This window comes from Capricornis sumatraensis, chromosome 2 (assembly GCF_032405125.1).
Source record: "Capricornis sumatraensis isolate serow.1 chromosome 2, serow.2, whole genome shotgun sequence".
NCBI classification, from domain to species: Eukaryota; Metazoa; Chordata; class Mammalia; order Artiodactyla; family Bovidae; genus Capricornis; species Capricornis sumatraensis.
In genome coordinates this window covers 174,810,052-174,834,151 of record NC_091070.1, presented here as the reverse complement: position 1 = coordinate 174,834,151, position 24,100 = coordinate 174,810,052, and the positions used below count along the sequence as shown (strand labels likewise).

General features: G+C 37.1%; 1 protein-coding gene across 3 annotated transcripts in view; it reads right to left on the bottom strand.

Moving 5' to 3' along the window:
* Nucleotides 1-489: 489 nt before the first annotated feature.
* PTGER3 (prostaglandin E receptor 3) overlaps nucleotides 490-24,100 on the bottom strand; it is a 43,815-nt gene continuing 20,204 nt past the window's right edge. The window contains exons 2-3 of one of the 3 annotated variants that reach the window (XM_068963677.1): nucleotides 6,464-6,643; nucleotides 490-1,196 (exon numbers count right to left, since the gene is read on the bottom strand). In XM_068963677.1, coding sequence (XP_068819778.1) covers nucleotides 1,017-1,196; nucleotides 6,464-6,643 — 360 coding nt within the window. In that variant the 3' untranslated portion in view covers nucleotides 490-1,016. Of the gene's footprint in view, nucleotides 1,506-6,236; nucleotides 6,644-24,100 lie in introns of those variants that run through there. The other 2 variants (XM_068963679.1, XM_068963678.1) reach the window with 2 other exon arrangements.

The following is a 24,100-nucleotide window of genomic DNA, read 5'->3' as shown; positions in this document are numbered from 1 at the left end:
GTATTCATTGGAAGGACTGATGTTGAAGCTGAAACTCCAATACTTTGGCCACCCAATGTGAAGAGCTGACTCATTTGGAAAGACCCTGGTGCTGGTAAAGATTGAAGGCAGAAGGAGAAGGGGATGACGGAGGATGAGATGGTTGGATGGCATCACTGACTCAATGGACATGAGTTTGAGTAAACTCCAGGAGTTAGTGATGGACAGGGAAGCCTGATGTGCTGCAGTCCATGGGGTTGCAAAGAGTTGGATATGACTGAGTTACTGAACTGAACTGATTGCATTATATTGTGCTATTATTTTGATAAAGCAAGTCTAATAGGATTTCAGCAAAATACTAAATGCAATTATCAGTAAAACATTCCTGACATGAGTTGGCATCAGGAAAGAAAGACAGGGCCATTTCAGAACATTCAACTTTATTTTCCATTGACAAACACAACATAAATAACATACATTTGTTAAATATACAGACTAGCTATGACTTGAATGCCATCAAAATTCGGATGTATTTTTCAGTCTTTTATTCTTTGTCTCCACAATATTGAAGACTATCCTTTCAAACATAGTGGAAGATACGTTTAGATATACTTAACATAACTTGTGGAAAAATTTTACACAAAGATGACAAAAGTATACCTTCCCATTTAACCCAATGGAATGGAATGCTGAGTAGAAGAGGTGGAGAAACATACAATTTCTATACTGAGCTTTACATCATTTATTAAAGTGTCAATGATTTCAATTCTCACTTAGATACATTTTGAAAATAATATATTCATTTGTTGTAAATAGATTAAGATAATCAGTGCCCATTTTTAATTTGCTTGCTTACAGAAAGGTTCAACTTTATGCTATCTGTACAAAACTGTTTTGTCAAAGAAGATGGAAAATGTAAGATATTCTATCTATATATGGAGGCTTGGGAAGAAAAAGAGTTTGGTAGTCAGTGATGACTTGAGTGAATTAAACATTTGCTTTTACAGAAAAGAACACTGGCCACTCCTCACTTTGTCCTACAGATGCTCAAGTGTATGAAGATAAATGTGGCCCCTTCCTCTCCTTGCTTCTGTGAAATGGCCTAAAAGGATGAAGAATCTTGACAAGTTGGAAATATATAGGTTTTCCTTCATCTCTGTGTCTTTGTTCTCTGTCCCACCCTCCATGTCTATTCCATAGGAGTGTCCTTTCAAAAGCTGAAAGAACATTGAGGTCCATCAGTAAGTTATATGCATTTTCTCCTGCTAAACATTACAGCTTTGATTTCTACAGAAATTGAAAACCATAGAAAGAAACTATTTTCATATTAAAGTCTGGTGATTGGCAAGCTTTTGGCTAGATATCTGATTCACTTTAATTAAAAAGCCAAACTATTCTAATTCTAAAGCAACTGACAGGGACTTCCCTGGTGGTCCAGTAGTTAAGACTCCGTGCTTCCAATGCAGGGGACCCGGGTTCGATCCCTGGTCGGGGAACTAGGATCCCACATGCTGCGGGGTGAGGCCAAAAAAAAAAAAAGAAGAAGAAGAAAAAAAAGTAAAGCAACTGACAAAGGAATTTAAGAGCTGATCAAAAAATTTTAGAAGTGCTATCATCTCTAAAATGCTTGATAAGCCTGAAAACCTAATTGTACCTGATGTTAATCTCTTTCCTTCTTATCTTTACTCCCACAATAAAATTATTTCATTAAAGCAGATATTAAAAAACAGACTCAGATCTGTTTCATAGATTAGTATATTAGCACATTAGAAATGTGAAACCATTCTCTCTCTTAAAAACAATCCCAGCTTCACCAATAGTAAATATTTCTGTTACTTTCTCTCCATGAGAAAATGGATAAAGAGGCTGGAGGCAAGGAAGCCAGGGAAACAGTCTTCTTTCTAATGAAGAAATTAGCATTTCGGTAGATATATGAGTTGTTTACAATTTAAAACAAATTGATGTAAAATTTCTGAAAATAGAATAATTTTCATTCTAAATTTTAAAATGTGTAATCTATATATGAGCAAATGTGGTATATGCCTGATTGAACTTCATTTCTAGAGAATCAAAATATAGTAGGCTTGTGGTATCATAATGTAATGGTTTACAGCTCAACTTGTATAAACGGCAAGCCTTTAAGTAGAATCCTCACTTAAGATTTACAAAATAGAGACTCCATAAAATTAAAATTTTGTGCTCCTTCATTATTTAAAAGAGTAGAGAGTAGGGAAGAGTGAGAAAAAAAATGTAAAGCAGCATGTATTGAAGATATAATTCCATTTGATTTAAAAACTAATTGTTGACCTCCTTTGGGGGAAAAAAACCTTACTTCTAGAAGTGCTGAAGTCTTTCATAGATGTGCACATAGATGTCACTGTGAGAACAGTCACCCTGTACTGCTCTTTTCACTTTCTTTAGTTTTATTCAAGGTGGACTCAATCCAAAAAAGGCATTCAGGGAAGGCATGTGAAAGATTTTACTTAATAGCTACAACACGAATCATTATAAAATTGAAACCTTTTGGGTGAGAGTAATCCAGGGGTAATGAACTTTCACATGTAATTAGTATCCATATACATGATACCAGTATAATGAAGTTCTAATTTTTAAATTTGCCATAATTCTCTGTTTCGTGATTCATATGTAATCACTACCTATTAGTTGTCTTAGAGTTTTGAACTGACAGCACCTTCTTAACAAATGTGCATGTGAGTTTTAGTTTGATTTTCAAAGTTTGTAAATAGATTATATCATAACCTCCATTATGAAACATCATAGATGTATGTCACCTCTTATTAACATTGTATTGCAACTCAGAAAACAGTTCTATCAATATAGCCACAGTATTAAATGCTCTTTATTTAAAAAATGATATAATCTCATTAATTGAACAATTCTGTTCACTTATTTAGACCTCAGCTTTAGTAGATTTGAGACACACAATCACAAAGACAGCAATAAACAAGCAGCTGTGAAGATATGGCATGCTTGATGACCTAAACATTTTACAGAAGTAAATCATGGAAACGTCATCAGTTATTCCACAATAAACTTTTAATATGTTTGTAGTAATAAATACTCTACAGTCTCTCTGTGTCACTCACCTTCTAGTAACCTGCATATTTCAAAAGAAGCTTTGGGAATAGAGTATGAAAATAAATGGGCAATACATGTGTTTAAAATTTCAAAGAATAAGATTTTTCTATTTTCTTAGCTGACTTAATCCCAATACAAAAGGGCTATGATTATCAACATGGGGAAAACTGAAAACAGAGCACTAATCTGGGGTCAAAACCAACAAAAACATACAAAGTATTAAATAAAAGGCCTAATTCTTGAAAACCTAAGAATACGGCCACAGATTGTCCACTTTATTAATATACTGTTTTGTTAGAGTTTTTAGTTTGTCTATTACTCAATGCCAGTGTGTTCTCAGGGTCTTTTACAGTTGACTTTTACATGAGCTTCTAAAATTTTATTCCATAACATGGTCAAGAGGTCTTTTATATAATAAATGTGTTCAGTATATATATGTGGCTTTAAATTGGCAATCATTTGAATCTGGCATGATTAAATGCTTATGTTTACTTAAAATGACTTGGTATATAGCTTAGGCAGATTTGCTAAATCCTTGGATAACACATTTAATTTCTTCAATTTAAAATATTTTAAAGATATCTACCATACTTATTTCATTTGAAAAGTAAACTGTTCTTATTGGTTGACATGTCATCATTCTCTTCTGTGATACAACATAGCTGAATAAATTCACTGTGTGGAAAATCAGAATAGCTTTGTAAAATCTATAATAGTCGATATTACATCTATTTTTACATTGCACTCACTTCTTTTTATTTGGTTTCCTAGGTCTCTGGTTTTTTAAACCAGTATTGAGAAGTTTTGGGATTGTCATAATTTTTTCATGCATTTTTTTTCCTGCTCAAAACTAAGTATACTTGAGTGAACTTAAAGACTAAGGAACTTAAACTTGGAAACCGATATATTCGTCTGCAGTGACTTTAGATGTTTTCTTCCTTACCACATTTAGGGCTTCTGAACATCCTGAAATCTAACCTCAGCTATCATCCAAAGGCCAATATCATTTAGGACTAACATTTCTTACCAGGTTTTTCATGTACTAACAAGTCACATGCTGTTTACGTAACTCTTCCTTTCCACTTCCTTTTCAAGCTTGTTCAAAAACTGCCATCAACCACAGCTACCATCTATCCCTGGGCGGGAAACTATTCCATAGTTAAGCATGGGTTTTAGGTTGTTTTGTCTTTATGAATTTCTGTGGTTGGATGAAAAGTGATATTTCTTTGACTGTCATCTCAATTACCACTTGGGGATAGTAGTTTCTCAAATTATTAATACAAATGATGTACTTCGTTATGAAGCAATATAATGCTGAACATTTGAAGATAAATTTGTATTTCTGTAATTAAACAAGCAGAGTTCATTTACTTTATCAGCTTGATGGTCTGTACAGTCATGAAGCACTTCAACCATATAGTGGGACCCCAATGATGTGCACTTGGTTTTGGCAGATAATTATTCATTCATTCACTGAACAAAGAGTCACTGAACACTTTCCATATTCCAAGTGCAAGGTGCTGGAAGAAATAACCCATTCAAGCTCACACTACTTGAATCTATGCTATGTATGTGCCTAAACCTAGAGCCTAAAGCCTCTTAATTATAAAGTCATTTAAGTACACTTTTTTTTTTTAAAGTATATAGTTTTGTCTCATCCTCCATGAGGTGACTTGTGGAATTATTTAATTCTATGGTATAGAGAAATTTTTAAATGTCCTTTTAGTATAGGTTATTTGTCATCATTTTTTTTTTTTCCAAAACCTAGACTAGTGGAACCACCATGAGTTACATAAGCACTCTCAGCAGATTTTGCCTTCTCACTCAGTTTGACATGAGCATTTAAATTGATTCCTCCTAATTGACTTAGCCTGGTAAACATATTAATCTAATAGATATTTTGCACCTCTTAAAATTAATTCTTTCCCAGATGCCTATTGAATACACACACAAAAAGGTAGTTACTATAAAGGAGTATAAATAAATTTCAAGTTTCTTAAAACTGGGAAAACAATAAAGGAAAAAGCAAGTTAAACTCTGAATGAGAAACAGTAAGTTTGCAAAACAAATGCTCTAAAGAGTACAAAGAACATTTTATGTAGGTCTGATTTGAAAGATTGTTGTGTTTGTTGGGGAGTTGCTTTTATTTTTTTAAGTGTAATTCTCAAAATTTAATGTAGTGACCTACTTGTGCCAAAAAGATATCAAGCTTAGTTGTCAAGGTTTGTGCACATAATAAGAGATACATTTTAATAATAAATATTTAGATAGAAACTTTGAAGAGAGGGCAGAGAAAGTGCTGTGAGGTATCAATATTATAATTTCCTTATCCTATAACTAGGCTAAACTATGGAAAGTCTTTATGGAAGCTTTAAAATATTTACTGGTCTTAGAATAGGAGTTAGTATTTAAATACACAAAAGACTGAAGAGAATACTTTGGGTGGAAAAATCAGGGAAAATAATTAGCCAAAGTACCTATATTTAGGGCTCAAATCAGTCCTTAAATAGAATCTTGAAAAAAATCACTTCACTGACTCCCAAATACAGTTTCAGGAATCTTCTCCAGGCTTGCAGGAATTAAAAATGTAATCTAAAGGAAGAACATTTAACAATTTGGATGTTCACAAATTGTCATGTTTGAAATAAATGGAATTAACTAACTCATTCAGGTAATGAATAAACCTAATTACCAACCCAACCAAAACAGACTCTAAGGTTAGCAGCTAATTTGCATATTGAATGACATTTAAGTAACATCAGTATCAATGAATACTGTGAATATGTTATGCATTTTTTCATCCTAAATCAACATTTTTAAAAAATTTAAGGGGAATAAAAGTGACACAGAGAGAATGAGAGAGAGTAAAAGAGAAAGCAGAAGACCAAGGCCTTTGAGCAAAAACAAACTGTTGCCTTGTCTTCAAATATCTGTGTGTTGAATTCCCCATAGAATATTAACTATCCCTACACAGCCCCCACCACAGACCAAGATCATTTATAAAAATGAAAGAAGTGCTTTCACCTAATAAATAATCACACATTCAGCTACATATGGAAGAGACCCCAAAACACTAGACTGTTATTAATCTATTTTCCTTTGCTTGTGTTTCAATACTTTTGGCATATAGGGGATTATTAATATTTATGCTTCTGAGACCATTTAGGCCTTATATAAAAAATTCTACTTCAATGCATAAATAGCGGCATGCCAGAGATGCCTAAATTCACAGTAAGATTTAGGGCTATTTTTTGCCAAAAGCTGTGAACATGCAAGTTGATTAAGTGTTCTCTTTCATGCTCCTGGTCTGTGTTATTTCATTGGATAGTGAGATAGGCGGCACTTTAGGTCCATCATTAAAGTAGCTGGAGACAGCATTTGCTACCTGGCAAAACTTTTGAAGAAGGATCTTTCTTAGCAGCAGATAGACCCAGGGATCCAAGATCTGGTTCAGTGAAGCCAGGCGAACAGCTATTAAGAAGAAGTTGCACTCATCCTGATTTTCTGTGTATGTCTTGCAGTGCTCAACTGACGTGTGATTGAAGATCATTTTCAACATCATTATCTAAGAAAAAGGGACATATTATTATTCCAAAGATTAATAAAGTCATATGCATCTCCCCACATGGTTCTTTGCACATGGTTAGTTTACAATAAGTTGGTTGTTGGATTAAAACGATTAATTCAAGCAACATTTATACTCACAGAATACAGCCCTGAATTATATAAAATATCCCTCTGGATTTTCCCACCTTTTTGCCTATTCAACATGAGGCAGATTTTTTAAAAATACATATTCTCTGGCTCTTGGTCCTTGTCAGGCAAAACATGTAATCTTAAACTTTGGCAGTTGTAACTTAAAAAAACAAAAAAAGACTACTTAAGAAAAGATAGAAGTAAGAAAGGGGAAAATAGCAGTTACGTATTATTAGTATTATTATTATTGCCAGTAGCATTTTTTGATGCCTTACAATTTGCCTGACATTGTGTCAAGTTCTTCATATGTTTTAATAAATAATAGAAAATAAATACTACTGCCATCTCATTTTTATAATTGCAGAAACCAAGCTTTAATGACATAAGATAGCTGAGTCAGACTTAAACCCAGGTTCACTAACATATTACAGATAGCATATGACCCCTTCCGGGTCTCTACCCAGTCACTGCATATACACCAGAATGCAAATTCCATAAAGGTAGGATCTGGGCCAATATCTTTTTTCCCCACTATTTCCTCAGTACCTAGACTAATAATTAGCAGGTTGTGTTCAATAAACATCTGTGAATGAATATGTGATACATATATGAATATATTAATATATGACATCTATAATATACATAATATATTTATATTTGAATGAATAAATATTTGTGATTTTCACAGGAGAGAAAAAAAGTGAAGATTTATGCACATCAGAAAAGACATTCAAGCTTGTTAGTCCATCAGAGAAATGAATGTTATGACAAAGAAACCATTTTATATTCACTAGTTTGAGAAAAATGAAGCATGACTTTTCCAAATGTTAGTGAGGATGGGGAGCAATATAGACTCTTGCACACAGTACTACCAGGAGCGTGAGCTGGAGCAGCCACCTCAGAAGACAATCAAACTCTGTCTCACCTGTTACCTTGCAGAAGTCCCACTCCCAAGAATGCACTGCCTTGAATTCCTGCACCTGAGGTTGTGTGTCTGACTGTTCATTACAGCATTGTTCATAACAGCAATAAAAAAGCAGGAACAACCTCAAAACAGATTCACACTTGCAAGCAAAGAAAGGTACTGACTTTATTACCAGCTCCTAAATTGGTCTTTCTAGACATGCACAGCTATTAAGCACTTCAAATGTGGCTGAAGAAAATTGGGACGTTGGGATAGGTAATGATTACATAATGAAATGATAATATATTTATATAGTGTTTTAAAATACATTGTTAAACTTAGCATCATTTGTTTCTTGTTACGTTTTAAAAACATTTTGTAAAATATTACACTAGTAGAAAATTTAAAATTATATATGTGGCATGCATTTGTTGTTCACATTATATTTTGACTGAACTCAAAGTGTTGCTTAAGACCCACATTTATTTGGATGGTCTGTCCTCAGGTCGTATATCCCAAATTGAAGGGTTCAAAACATCCCTGAGCATCCTAAACACCCACAAACCTACTATCCACAGCCACAGCACTTACTTTCTTACAGTCACCCTGACTCAACACGTCAGGGTCACCTGTGAAACCCTTTACCTCATCCTCTGCAATGCAGTTTGCTCTTTTTCCAGTCTCATCTTAGTCCAGCACTTCCTCTTATCTGATTTATAGTAATAACGGACACCCCGACAGAGCAAACAGATGTCAGCATGACACAAATTCGGCACCCTAAATCCCAGCTCTGATCAAATCCTCATCAGCTATACAAATGTCAACTTGGTCTCACTGGACAGAGTTGTATGTGTGGTAGTCACTCAGTCGTGTCCGACTCTTGGTGATCCCATAGACTGTAGCCCGCCAGGCTCCTCTGTGGAATTCTCCAGGCAAGAATACTGGCATAGGTAGCCATTCCCTTCTCCAGAGGATCTTCCCGACCCAGGGATTGAACCCAGGTCTCCTGCATCGCAGGCAGATTCTTTATCATCTGAGCTACCAGGGAAGTCCTACCAGGGACAGAGTTGAGTCACAGGTTAATTCTTAAAACAATCACTGGCAAAGGGAATGGAAATGTCCAGGTATTGCTTATAATATGGGTCCCTAACTGGCAACTCACTCCAGTATTCTTGCCTGGAGAATTCCATGGACAGAGGAGCCTGGCAGGCTATAGTCCATGGGATCACAAAGAGTTGGACATGACTGTGCGACTAACTTTCACTTTTTAACCCCCAGACCATGGACGAGTACCAGTCCATGGCCTTTTAGGAACCAGACTGCACAGCAGGAGGTGGGCAGTGGGCAAGGGAGCCAAACTTCACCTACCCTGAGCTCCCCACACTCACAGTTCCCCACACTCACATTATCATCTGCACCATTTCATTCCCCCAGCTGCCCCCATGTCCCTACCCACCCCCACGCCCCTTACCCCCACCCCCCACTGTGGAAAAACTGTCTTCCACAAAACTGGCCCCTGGTGCCAAAAAGGCTGGGGTCCACTAGCTTATAAGACAAAACCATTCTCTGTGGCTTACTTCAGTCCTTGACCAATTTACACCTACTATCTGAACAAAATTATGGCTCTATAAACAAAAAGAAGAGAAAAATGTGTAGACATATAATCTGTCATTTCTTTCAAAGAAACTTTTCCCAAGGGATTTATTCAATAAAAGGAAAAATCAATTGGACAAATAAGTGAATGGTCAATGAAGAATAATCTAGTAAGAAACTGCAAACATATAAATCTCTAGTATCAGGAATAAAGCTTAATAAAATACAGGTGGCTGCATAATTATATATATGTATACAAATTAAGTGAAAAAAAACCAGAATGTAAGATAGTATCATGTATATAAAGTTATATTGTTATTAAAATTAAATGTAAAATATGTATTTTGATTTGTGGAAGGCAATGGAATTATTACTATTAAATAATTATTCAATTATTAAAAAAATTTTATGTGTATAAAAACATTTCAAACAATTTAGGAAAGTCTTTTGTTTAAAGGAAATTGATTATTCTCTTCATTAATAAATATGAATTATTATAACCAAATTTATTTAAAATGAATAATCTAGTATCTTCTGGTGCTGGCTCATAGCCCTGTGAACTGAACACTACCTCCCACATGTGATTAGTGTTTAGGGCCTCAAGATGGGGAGATTATCCTGAATTATCTGGGTAGGTTCAATGTAACCACATGGATCCTTAAAATCTGAGAACCTTTCCAGCTGTGGTCAGAGGGAGATGGATCCAATAATTAAATATGTTGGGCCATTTGCTACTTTTCAGGAAGTGTTCTGACCCTCATCTAAAATAATTTAAGAACTCACATAAGTTACATCTTCATTTTCTTTTACAAAATAAAATATTGAATTTCTCCCACTTTGTATAATCAGGAAAATTCACAAAATTACTTATTAAGATGGAATTTCAGTCATTATATAGTCCTCCTTGATTATTCTAAGATTAATTTTTATGAGGCTAATAATTTAAAATTATTTCATTAGGCTAATACAGGTTTCATATGGCTAACATTGGTTGGTCTACTATAATTTCCCATAATTTCCTATTGACAATGCAGCGATTATGAAATTATGAAATCAAGCCCTGGAAGCAATAGCTGGCACATGGGGAGAGACACTCTAGCTTTTCCCAGAATTCATGACATGTGCAGTATGAAGATAATTGGAATTAGAGGCAGTGAGTGTGATATTACCATTTCCAAATGGCAGCAGGGATGGAAAATAGAACTCCTAATTTCTTGTCTAATTGTGAACATAAATGCAAGTTGTTATTTAGTTGCTCAGTTGTGTCTGATTCTTTGTGACCCCATGGACTGTAGCTCTCCAGGCTCCTCTGTCCATTGGGTTTCCCAGGCAAGAATACTGGAGTGGGTTGCTATTTCCTTCTCCATGGGATCTTCCCGACCCAGGGATTGAACCCACATCTCCTGCACTGGCAGGTGGCTTCTTTACCACTGAGCTACCAGGGCAGCCCAAATGCAAGTTAGCATCGATGAAAATAGCAAGGAAATGAGTCTTCGACACTCCTTCAGAGCTTCCAGCAGGGAATCCAGCCCTGTCGACACCTTGGTATCCTATAAGTGTCTTATATTAGACTTCCTTCTATTTAGGGAGCCAAACAGAGATTACAATTTTTGCAAATTTTTTTTTAGATGATCAGACTTCAGGAGAAAAACTCTGACATCAGTATGTAGATTTATGGTAGATTGGTAGAATGGTAGATATGGTAGAATCATTAATCTACCATATCTACCATTCTACCAATGGTAGATATGGTAGAATCATTAATCTACAGGGCTGGATTCCCTGCTGGAAGCTCTGAAGGAGTGTCGAAGACTCATTTCCTTACTATTTTCATCGATGCTAACTTGCATTTGGGCTGCCCTGGTAGCTCAGTGGTAAAGAAGCCACCTGCCAGTGCAGGAGATTTGTAGTCCCATTCTACCAGGGGCAAGGGACAAACCAAAAACAGGCTGCTTGGCCACCATGGAAGCTATTTTTTTTTTAAGAAACACACCGCACAACTGCACCTTCAAAATGGCCTCATATAACAATCCAGTCAAGAGAGCTGTGAGACCAACTCTGGTTGAAGGGAGCAGTTATTTTTCTTCCTGAATCTTCCCCAGGCTTCATGTGACTCTCCCAGGCAGGCCTCTTGCCTCTCCTCTGGTTATCAGCAGGAAGAGAGAGTTCTTTTTGTACCAGGATAAGAATGAACACAACCACATCAGTAACCCCTAAATTCTCCATCCCTGCTTAGTGTCAAAGGCAATTACTTTTCTTCATCCTAAAGAAAAAAACAAGATTTGTCCCTTCCCCAGTGAGAATGATCTTTAAAACGTACAAAACTAACACTAAAAGGAAACCTGTTCTTTGGGTTTTTTTTTTTTTTTTTTTTTAATCACGCCGCACGGCTTGCAGTATCTTAGCTCCCCACCAGAGATTGAACCAGCCCCAGCAGGGAAAGCACAGAATCCTAACCACTGAACCTCCAGAGGGTCCTTTGGAAGACTGTTTTTAATATTCTGCATTTGGATTTTATTTTACTGCAGTAGGATTTTTTAAACACACATTTAAAAACCGTCAGAACTTTATTTCCTGGTTCAAAACTGCCTTGGGTTATAGACTACATGTATCTATTGAAGATGATACATAAGAAAATACAGAAAAATTAACTTACGGGGAGGGAATAAAACTTTTATTTTTCCCTTATGCTCTATTATGTGGTTTTTATGATTTCCAAATTATTCCTAATATAAGCGCGTAAAAGAGCTTTCCTTACAGCCAGTCTTGTCTATGCTGCTTTGTTCTCTGTAATTCTCTGTTGTCAGGCTACAGGAGAATAAACCTGCTTTACTGGAAACTCCCTGTACAGTGTGATAAATGTGCTTGTTATAATACACTCAAACCAGCCTGGGCCCTTTGAACCACTTAATCACATAATTTGAAGGACTTTCATGGCAGGAAGCTTCACTGTAGATTTAAGAAATAACTGTAGTCTTTCTGGTCTGATTACAACTCTGTTCTCAGGTTGCCAAATCATCTCAGCATTCTAGACTCTGTTTCAGAAGCCTTGTCTAATCTGAAAACTTTGGAAATAAACAGTTCACACACATTAAGAAAAGTTACTAGAAGTGGCATTATTTCATCTCCACTATTATGCAGTTTTATTAAATGTTTCAAAACAACAACGGGCCAAGAATCAGAAAAAAAGCAAATCTTACCCTGGCTCTGCCAGCATTTATGACTTTAGGCAAGTCACTTACTCTCCATGCTTTATTAAATTTAATATTAAACCCTGGGGCTGTACTGGATGGTCTCTCATATATTCTTCTATGGCTAAATTTTTTCTGATGAATTCTGGGGCAAAGCTAGAAAATGAATAAGGGTTAAATTTGGAGGAAAAAAAAAAAAAAAAGAAAAAGAAACCAAAAGGTAAAAGGTGTAGAACAAAAGACAAAACTTTTCTGTAGGAAAACTTCACATGTGATTTTTGGGAAATGGAGGAGAGGAAAACTACAAAGTTAGAAAGTGGACAGTATAAGACGACAAGGGACAAGATTCATGAGGCTCTAGGGGAGATATTACAGAAGTTGCAGACAGGCAAACACACAGATCAGAGTTAAAGACCTGCCATCAATCTGACTCAACTTTGTTTCTAGTTTGGGGTCCAGTTACCTAGCTTTGGATCTTGATTTCTCCTCTTCTCTAAAACATCGTTCATCTACGCTTACTGAGCATCTTCTCACCTAGTAGTGCAGTTGTGAAAATTAAAATGAGATAAGGATAATTGACACCTTCAATCTACACAGCATACCTCTCCCCAGCCCCAGGCTATTGTACTATTGCACAGGCTTCCAGAACAGAATGCTTTGATGTTCAGAGAAAGAACAGGAATGCTTATGGGGAAAAGTGCAAGGAAATGAATGCATGATCTATAGGTCTGCTTTCCTTAAAATTCTATCTAATAGAGTCATTTCAAAAAACCCCCCAAAACTTCCAAATTTGCACCTTAAAAATACTTGAAAATGCATAATTACCATTCAGTCAATATGCAGGAGGGACCTCAAAATTACGAAGAAGCTTGAAGTCTGCCACCACATTACTTGGTACCGAGGAATTACTCTCTCCTCTCAGCTAGTATGAATTGTAAAATCGGTGTGGCTCAGTGTAACTGGGTACATGTGTTATGTCTAGATAAATTTTTAATCTTTCTATTAGAATAGTCCAAAAATGTCAGTAACAAGAATACAAACTCTGGCTGAAAAGAGGAAGGCAAAAATCTACTCTATAAAAATATTCATTCTTTGGATTATAGATGATGGATTAGCTTTGTAATACATGTCAGAAGAGGTACTTTATTATATTTCAAACTTTTGTATCCCAGGTGTCAAGAGAAAGTCTAGACAATATGTCTTTGTCAAAGTGTAAGGAACATTAACCTAAAAATATTTAGAGTTAAGACAGGTTTTTTTGGTGCCAAAGTATAGTTTTCTTTAAACCCCAAATACTCTATCCTACTACTGTCTTACACTCAGAAAACCACAGTATTAGTGACAAGAGCAGCTAAGTGGTTAAGGAAGGAATCAGAGGTGTGGGCTAGGTTTTGTGGGCAGGGATATTTTCCTCAATATAAATATAACAGAAAATTAAAAACAAGTTACCAATAAAAGGATATTGTTCAAATTATGGAACATCTATCAGTGTGCATAATATATATCAGTATACATCTCAATGCTAACATTTAAAATCATGTTTTTGAAGAATAATTAATAATACAAAGAAATGTTCAAGATTTAAAAGTGAAAACAAATGAAATCAAATGTTTATTATATAACATAATCCAAAAGGATAAAATTACTCTGTGTATATATAGAAAAATATTAGAAATAGTTAACTTGGAGTAGGAAATTAAGGTCATTTCTATTTTCTTCTCTATATTTTTCTTTGTTTTCCAGATTCTCCACAACATATGTATTATTTTCATACTTAGAAAACAAGCATTCATGTTCAAAAAGTTGAAACCTTAGGTATAAACAATGGCCTATTATATAATTTACTGGCAAAATTTTAGAACCTAGAACCATCATGTGGTCATTTTAGCTTGAATTCTTAGGTAGTTGATGTGAGAATAATTTAACAACTAATAGGTACAGTATGGGACTCTATAATGGGTCAAAACATTTAATAGACAAATGTATTTCGGTTTGTTAAAGAGAATGTGATGTCTGGCTATACTTTACCAGCCTCTGTGACTCATGGATAGTACAGCCATGGCATACAAGAGTCCCTTCTTGTGCCACAGTTAAGTATACAACACAGGCTAACGACTGAGATTCTAACCTGACAACTTCTTCCTTTGTTTCATGTCAAAATGACACTCTTTTTTAAGACCTATGCTGTGAGACAACATTACCTCACAGAGGGATTCAAATAGACAGTCATGTACTTGGGATGGGCACTGGGTAAATATGGGCACATTGGGCTCTCCTTTCGAATTCTTGGTCCTCAGTCTCCTTATCTCATTCCCTAGTTAACTCATTTCTCTCTCTTTTTCTCCCTCTCTCTGTCTCTCACTTTTATTCACCACAATGACTATTTTACGCATCTTCTTCTATCCTAATCACATCACAGAAAAAAAAAAAAAAAGCTCTTTAGGTGCCTTTCACCTTCTTAGGACCAAGGTCAGCATTAGCAGCTATCCATTCCTCCTTTCCTCTTGCTCAAACAGAAAAGTCTCTATCTCCTAGCTAAGACTAACCCTCTATTTGTGCCTTGGATCCTATCCTTCATGCATGTCAGAGGTCTTATTTTCTCAGTTACCTCCTTCCTCTTTTATCTTTAACTTTTGGCTTTTCCCCATTATCATTTTACCTTCTGTGGAATTCTCATCTCTTTACAAATACTGCTCCAGAAGTTACAGCTGAATTCTCCAAAAAGTTGTCTATCCTCTTTATCTTCAAATTTATTCCTAAACCTGCTATAATGTGACCTCAGTGCACATAAATCCTCAGGATAGGCTGTTTCCAAGCCAGCCAGCAAGGGTTTGAAATGCCCTGGACACTCACCAGCCTTTCTTGAAACATTCTTCTCTAAAATTCAGGTTGCCAAACATTCGGGATTCTATTTTCCAAACATTCCAAATGCCATTTGTTCTGATTTTCTTCCTAATTTTCCCAGTATCTCTCTGAGTGCTCATTTGCAGTGTCCTTTATGGCCCCTATTTCTCTATCCATCCTGAAAATGTTAGCATTTTTTTAGTTCTATCTCATATACATGGGAAGGAGCCTCTATGAACAAACTCATTGGGCAAACTCTTCTACCCCGAAGACTTCAAAACCCATCTATGAACTATAGGCTGTACCTCTTCTCTAATCTCCAGATTGATTGATTCAAGCACAATTCTGCCTAGATGTCTTATATTAAATTTAGCAAGTTCAAACTGAAATCATTATCGTCTTCAAAGCTGCTTCTCCATCAATCTTCCCTATCTCAGTAAACCCAGTTCCCTAAGACAGAAACGTAAGAATTATTCTTTGTTCATCTTGATTTATCGCTCTCTCTGTGTTTCTCATCTCTAGCTGTTTCTCTCCTATTCTACCTCATTAGTAATATTATTCACACTCAATCACAAATTGTCCAATAAGTTCCTAATATTTTTTAATCGATCACATTTCATTTTCATTCCCATTGACCCTGAAGTCAGACAACCATCATCTCTGTCTAACCTACTACCGTTGTCTATTATATGATTTGTTAGACTCCATTCTGGGCCCCTTTGTGCTGTTTACAAGGATGCTCCTGAAATAAAAATTTGACTGTTATTCCACTTTAAAAAGCTTTTCAATGGCTTTTCATTGCCCTGAGCATAAAGTCTAAACCTTTTAAGGTGGACATTGAAGGCTCAACATCACTTGGACCCTGTAGACTAAATGCTCACCATTTTTATTCCCACATCTATACTTCAATTACTTTGAACTTCTTTGAGTTCTTCAAAAGTACCAGTTTTCTTTCTTCTAAACTTTTATAACTGTAGATCCTAGGTCTTATAACTCTCACTCCCCTCTCTGAACTAATTTCAACTTATTTTTTGTATATATTTGAAATGTCAGTTTATCTGTTATTTCCTCTGCCAAAAGCTTGGTCAGTTCAATTCAGTCACTCAGTTGTGTCTGACTCTTTGCAACTCCATGGGCTGCAACACCCCAGGCTTCTCTGTCCATCACCAACTCCTGAAGTTAACTTAAACTCATGTCCTTTGAGTTGGTGATGCCATCCAACCATCTTATCCTCTGTTGTCCCCTTCTCCTCCTGTCTTCAATCTTTCCCAGCATCAGGGTCTTTTCAAATGAGCCAGCATCTTTTAATTTCATGGCTGCAGTCACCATCTGCAGTGATTTTGGAGCCCAAAAAAATAAAGTCTGACACTGTTTCCATTATTTCCCAATCTATTTGCCATGAAGTGATGGGACCAGATGCCATGATCTTCGTTTTCTGAATATTGATCTTTAAGCCAACTTTTTCACTCTCCTCTTTCACTTTCATCAAGAGGCTTGTTAGTTCCTCTTCACTTTCTGCCATAAGGGTGGTGTCATCTGCATATCTGAGGTTATTGATATTTCTCCCGGCAATCTTGATTCCAGCTTGTGCTTTATCCAGCCCAGCATTTCACATGATTACTCTACATACAAGTTAAATAAGCACAGTGACAATATACAGCCTTGATGTACTCCTTTCCCTATTTCAAACAAGTCTGTTCCATGTCCAGTTCTAACTATTGCTTCTTGATCTGCATGGTCAGGTGGTCTGGTAGTCCCATCTCTCAGAATTTTCCACAGTTTGTTGTGATCCACACAGTCAAATGCTTTGGCATAGCCAATAAAGCACAAGTAGATGTTTTTCTGGAATTCTCTTGCTTTTTTGATGATCCTATAGATGTTGGCAATTTGATCTCTAGTTACTCTGCCTTTTCTAATCCAGCTTGAACATCTGGAAGTTCACGGTTCACGTACTGTTGAAAAACCTGGTAGATAATTCATAATATGGACCCCCCAAAGTCTTCACTACCTTTATCTCTCCTGCACATTTTACATTATTTTTTAACTGTTAGCCTCGCCTAGTAGATGAAAATTGTTACAAGAGTAGGACTTATTCCTATATTTTTAGGTATATCTCAGGACAGGCCTAGACCAGAATATGTTACACTGTAGATTTATAGATAGTTTTGAATTAGCAAATGAACAAATAATAATAGTAAAGTTCATCCTACCCATCTGTTGGTAAGAGATTCTAGAGTTTTCACCTAAGGCTCAAATTTATTAATATTTATTCTTTATTCAAGACTCTGGTCTTTTTTTCTTTATGTTATTATGATTAACCAAGATGACAGCTTCAATTTAGCTATTAATAGGAAAAGGAGTATGCCAAGGCTGTATACTGTCACCCTGCTTATTTAACTTATACGCAGAGTACATCATGAGAAACGCTGGGCTGGAGGAAGCACAAGCTGGAATAAAGTTTGCTGGGAGAAATATCAATAACCTCAGATATGCAGATGATACCACACTTATAGCAGAAAGTGAAGAGGAACTAAAAAGCCTCTTGATGAAAGTGAAAGAGGAGAGTAAAAAAGTTGGCTTAAAGCTCAACACTCAGAAAACGAAGATCATGGCATCTGATCCCATCACTTCCTGGGAAATATATGGAGAAACAGTGGAAACAGTGTCAGACTTTATTTTTGGGGGCTCCAAAATCACTGCAGATGGTGACTGCAGCCATGAAATTAAAAGACGCTTACTCCTTGGAAGGAAACTTATGACCAACCTAGATAGCATATTGAAAAGCAGAGACATTACTTTGCCAACAAAGGTCCATCTAGTCAAGGCTATGATTTTTCCAGTGGTCATGTATGGATGTGAGAGTTGGACTGTCAAGAAAGCTGCGTGCCAAAGAATTGATGCTTTTAATCTGTAGTGTTGGAGAAGACTCTTGAGAGTCCCTTGGACTGCAAGGAGATCCAACCAGTCCATTCTGAAGGAGATCAGCCCTGGGATTTCTTTGGAGGGAATGATGCTGAAGCTGAAACTCCAGTACTTTGGCCACCTCATGCGAAGAGTTGACTCATTGGAAAAGACTCTGATGCTGGGAGGGATTGGGGGCAGGAGGAGAGGGGGACAACAGAGGATGAGATGGCTGGATGGCATCACTGACTCGATGGACGTGAGTCTGAGTGAACTCCAGGAGTTGGTGATGGACAGGGAGGCCTGGCGTGCTGCAATTCATGGGGTCGCAAAGACTCAGACCCAACTGAGTGACTGAACTGAATTGAACTGAAGCACATCTTCCCTTGTGGTTCAAATGGTAAAGAATCTGCCTGCAATGAGGGAGGCCTAGGTTTGATCCCTGGGTTGGGAAGATCCCCAGAAAATGGAAAGGCTACCCACTCCAGTATTCTGGCCTAGAGAATTCCATGGACTGTGTAGTTCATGGGGTCACAAAGAGCTGGACATGACTGAGCGACTTTCACTTCACAAGAACATCTTATCATTCATGATTTTAAGTAGAATATTCATAGTTACAGCAATATCCTGGAAAAGGCTAGAAATCTGGGCTATAAACTCAACAGGAGAAGCAAATATTTATAATAAAACAGAGGTGTGACCAAGATGGTGGAGTAGAAAGATTCTGAGCTTGAATCCTCCAATAAGCACACCAAAATTATAGCTTTTTGCAGAGACACTGGCTATGAGAACTACCTGAAGACTAGCAGAAAAGATTTTTCACAACTGAAGATATAAAGAAGGAACCGCAACAAGATGAGTTGGAGGGATGGAGATGCAGGATAGTCAAGATCCATACCCCTAAGTAGGTGATCCATAAACAGAAGGACTATAATGGCAGAGGTGCTCCCCAAAGATTCAGGGGTCCAAGCTCCACAAAGGGCTCTTCAGCCCAGTGGTCCTGCACTGGGAAGATGAGCATCCAGATGTTGGGTTTCGAAGGCCAGCAGGGCTTGCGTATGGGAGAACTATGGGGTCATAGGAAACAGAGACTCTACTCTTAAAGACTGCAGGCTAAATCTCGTACTCCCCAAGACCCAGCTCAGAGGCAGGAATTTGAAAGAAGCCTGGGTCAGGCCCACTTGCTGATCTTGGAGAGCTTCCTGGAGAAGGGAATAGTCAACTGGGACACCTTTTGGGGAGACAGATTCTGGTGACCGTCATTCTGAGGAGTTCATTCTACCTCAAGGAAACAGGTATTGAAAGCGCCATTTTGGAATCCAGGGGCTTACCTGCCCCCACCAGTGGGTTGGCACCAGCCCCGACTGACCCCCTCCCCACAAACCTCAGACCCCTGCAGCCAGCTGCCCCAGGACCTGGTCCTGCCACCAGCAGACTAGTAGCCACCTGGGTCAGGGCCAGCCCTGCTTACCAGTGCACCCATGGCAGTGGGCCCTGCCGTAACAGAACAGCCTATACAGCCCACAGAGAGGGTGCCCCTAGAGCATATGGACCTGGTGAAAAGAGGGGTGTGTGCTGCTGGGTGCTGTAAGACGTCTCCTACATAAGGCCACTTCTCCAAGGTCAGGGATTGTAACTGACCCACTTAATACTTACAAGTAAATCCAGAGAATTATCCAAATGAGGAGATGGGAGAATATATTTCAAATAAAGGAACAAGACCAAAACCTCAGAAAAAAAAAAAAAAAAAAAAAGAATGAAGTAAAGATAAGCAAGCTACCCAGTAAAGAGTTTGAGGTAATGATCATAAAGATGTTCAACAAAACTCAGGAGAAGAATGGATAAACAGTGAGAATTTTAACAAAGAGTTAGAAAATACAGAGAAAAATCAAACAGAGCTGAAGAATATAATAACTGAAATTAAAAGAAAATACACTAGAAGGCTTCAGTAGCAGATAAGATGATATAGAGGAACAGATCAGTGGACTGGAAGGCAGAGCAGTGGAAATCACTCTAGCTGAACATAAAAAAGAATTTAAAAAATGAGAATAATTAAAGAGATCTATGGGACAGCTCAAGCATCTGAATGTTCACACTGGACTTCCCTGGTGGCTCAGATGGTAAAGAATCTGCCTTCAGTGCAGGAGATCTGGGTTCTATCCCTGGGTTGGGACAATCCCCTGGAGAAGGGAATGGCAACTCACCCCAGTATTCTTGCCTGGAGAATTCCATGGACAGAGGTGTGTTCAGATTATAAAGGTCCAAAAAGGATGTGAGAGAGAAAAAGAAAGAGAACTTATTTAAAGAAATAATAGCTGAAACCATTTCTAAATTGGGTAAAGAAACAGATATTCAGGTCCAAGATGCACAGACAGTCCCAATCAAGATGAATCCAAAGGGGTCCACATCAAGAAACATTATAATTAACTGGTAAAAAAAAAAAATTAAAGATAAGGAGAAATCTTAAAAGTAACAAGAGAAAAGTAGCAAAATATACATTTTTTTTTTCAAGTGCATACAGAAAGTTTTCCAGGATAGATTCCATGCTGGGCAAAAAACAAGTCTTAGTAAATTTAGGAAAACTGAAATCATATCAAGCACCTTTGCTGACCACAGAATGAGACTAGAAATCAACCAATAGGAAAAAGCTGCAAAAAAACACACAAACATATGGAGGCCAAACAATGCTACTAAAGAGCCAATGAGTGACTGAAGCATAAAACAAGAAATTAAATACCTGGAGACAAACGAAAATGGAAACATAATTATCTAAAAGCTGTGGGACACAATAACAATAATTCTAGGAAGGAGGTTTATAGTGATGTGAATCTATCTTTGGAAGCAAACACACAAAAAATCTAAAATAAACATTCTAACCTTACACCTAAAGGTACTAAAAAAGAGGAACAAACAAAACCCAAAGTTATTAGAAGGGAAGAAATAATAAAGGTTAGAGCAGAAATAAATGAAATAGAGACTAAAAAAACAATAGAAAACAGATTCAGAGATACAGAGAACAATTAGTTGCCAGGAAGAGAGGGAGGTGAGAGCACAAAATACTTCAAAGAGATTAAGAGTTACAAACCTCCACTTATATAATAAATAGTAATGCAGATGTAAAACACAACACAAGGCACATGGCCACTAATAGTGTAATAACGTTGTGTGGGACAGATGGTACTGATGTATGCAAATGCTGAATCATTTTTTAGTACACCTAAAACTAACATAATATTGAACATAATATTGTATGTCAACTATATTTCAATAAGAAAATAATTTTTTTTCCAACCTACAAATAATAAATGCTGGACAGGTTGTGGAGAAAAAGGACCCCTCCTACACTGCTGGTGGGAATGTAAATTGGTACAGCCACTATGGAGAACAGTATAGACTTTCCTTAGAAAAATTAAAAATAGAGTTATATGATTCTGCAGCCTACTCCTGAGCATTTATCTGGAGAAAACTACAATTCAAAAAGATACACGAATGTCCTTATTCACTGCAGCACTATTTTTAATAGCCAAGACATAAGAGCAACCTAAATGTCTGTCAACAGATGAATAGATAAAGAAAATATGGTATATGTATACACACACAAAAGAATAATGCATGCATGCCAAGTTGCTTCAATTGTGTCAGACTCTTTAGAACCCCATGGACTATAGCCCCAGGCTCCTCTGTCCGTGGGATTCTCCAGGCAAGGATACTGGAGTGGGTTGCCATACCCTCCTCCAGGGCATCTTCCCAACCCAGGGATTGAACCCGTGTCTCATACTTCTCCTACATTGGCAGGCAGGTATTTTACCACTAGTGCCACCTGGGAAGCCATATCTTATGCCTATATTATAATAAATGTGTAAAATGCCCCTCAGAGTCTAACAGATAATGCATCAATAACAGTTTAGAATTTATTTACAAAATTTCCTGCCAATGTTAGGTTTCTAGTTATGTTAGCATAGGAATTTCCTGACACTATATATTTTTTTTTCCCCAACACAAAACACTCCCTCTGAAAATTTGCCAGCTTTCTTTACAGTTAACTCTTGTTCTGTTGACTATAAATAGGGGCTAAGCAATAGGGCAATGCCAGATCCACAACTTGAGCGGAGCAAAGTCTCATATAGCAGGATCGTTTTTTCCTTGATCTTAAGGAGAACTTTCTATGATTCCTCATTATGACATGAAGTTTAGCTGCCAATGCCTCAACCTTTTAAAAGAGAACTGTGTAAACTGGGTTTAACTTGCACTTTTACTGCTTGGGTTTTGTGAAGCGGAAAAGTGGCAACCAAATATTTCTGGTGACTGACTATGCTTTTGGGTTTCAAAGTAGCAGAACTGAAGACATTGATTTCTGCAACCCACTCACCTTCCAGGTCGTTGAGTTAACAGACATAGAGATAGACAGTATTGTAATCTGGCTTATAATAAGTACTATGTAAGTATTTGTTATTATTGTTTCGGGTATTATTCTTATTTTGATGTGAAGAACAATACAATGAAGCATAAAAGAGCTCTTCACTATCACCTCCTAACTAGTACATAAATTCCAGTGCAGAAGACTGCGGCTATAACACACAACAGAATGGTAACTTGCCATGGCCAGTAGAGGCACAAGTCCCTTTTTAACCCCATAATCCATTAAGGTTTATGTAGCAGCTTTGAAATTCATCTTAACAATCACTCTTTCCTTTCAGGCACTGTACAGATGGCAGATGAACACCATCAAGTATCATGTGGTGTTTATATTATAAATGATGTTTTATGTTTCAAAATACTCTAATGAAGATTCTGCTCTCCATTTTCATTGTATCTGAATTTGGAGTGATCACATTTCAAGTGTCTAATAACCAAGTGGCCAGTGCTACCATATTGGACAGTGCAGGTCCCAGTGCCTTATACATTTTGATGGGCTTCCACCTATATTCTCTCAATTAAATGGCAGAAAGATCATCACCACAGTGTCCATTTTTTCCTTTCTCCATCTCCCATCTCCCCTTCTCACCAGAACACCTATTTTCATTGGAGCCTAAGTACTTCAAGGCTGACCCATCCCTAGCTGCTGGAAATGTCTGGATCAAGGATGATGATATGACCCCATACTAGGCAATAAGTTCTAAGAGGAAGCTCTCCAGGGACATCCCAGGAAAAGTTTCTTCATTTTTAGGAGAGAGCCATTGAAAAACAAAGCTTCTTTGTCCTGCAAGAGATGAACAAAGAAGCATGTACTAGCAACCAGCCTACTCCCCGAGGGGAACAAGCCATAGACAGGATGAGGCCAAAACCGTAGACTGTGTAAGAAGGGGCAAGCTTTCTTGATTACAGTGCTGAGCTTCTGGATTAATCAACTCTGAAGGCTGTCCCAACGCTAGATTTGTAATTATGTTCTTTATTCTGAAGAATAGAAATAATCTGAAGAATATTATATCATCTCTAATAATACCAAGTTATACCATCTCTAATAACAACTGAGGGCAACACTGATATACTGAAACTTTTAGGCATCTTTTGAAGCATTGTTTTTCCCTGCCTTTGTTAGTTTTACTGTTTCCCTATTGTTGCTAAAATTCCTCACTGTTTAATTGTTATCTGCAGGGCACCTTCCGAAACATCCTTTTTGTTTTTCTCTTCTTTGGATACTGGGCATTAGAGCAGCTGTTTGCCACTGCTTCTACCCACTGTTTCTAATTAATTTCTCTCTTGTTTACAAAAACAATGCTGTGTCTCCCATTCTTACAGTTTTCAGGCTTTATAAGAATTTTTACTACTAACAACAATGTAGAAACAATAAAAGCTAGCAAATAAAGGGAAAGGCGTAATGTTTTTTTGTTTTTTTTATATAATGCTCACAGTTTTACTGTTTAAATTAGTACCATCATTCATTAGACTCAAG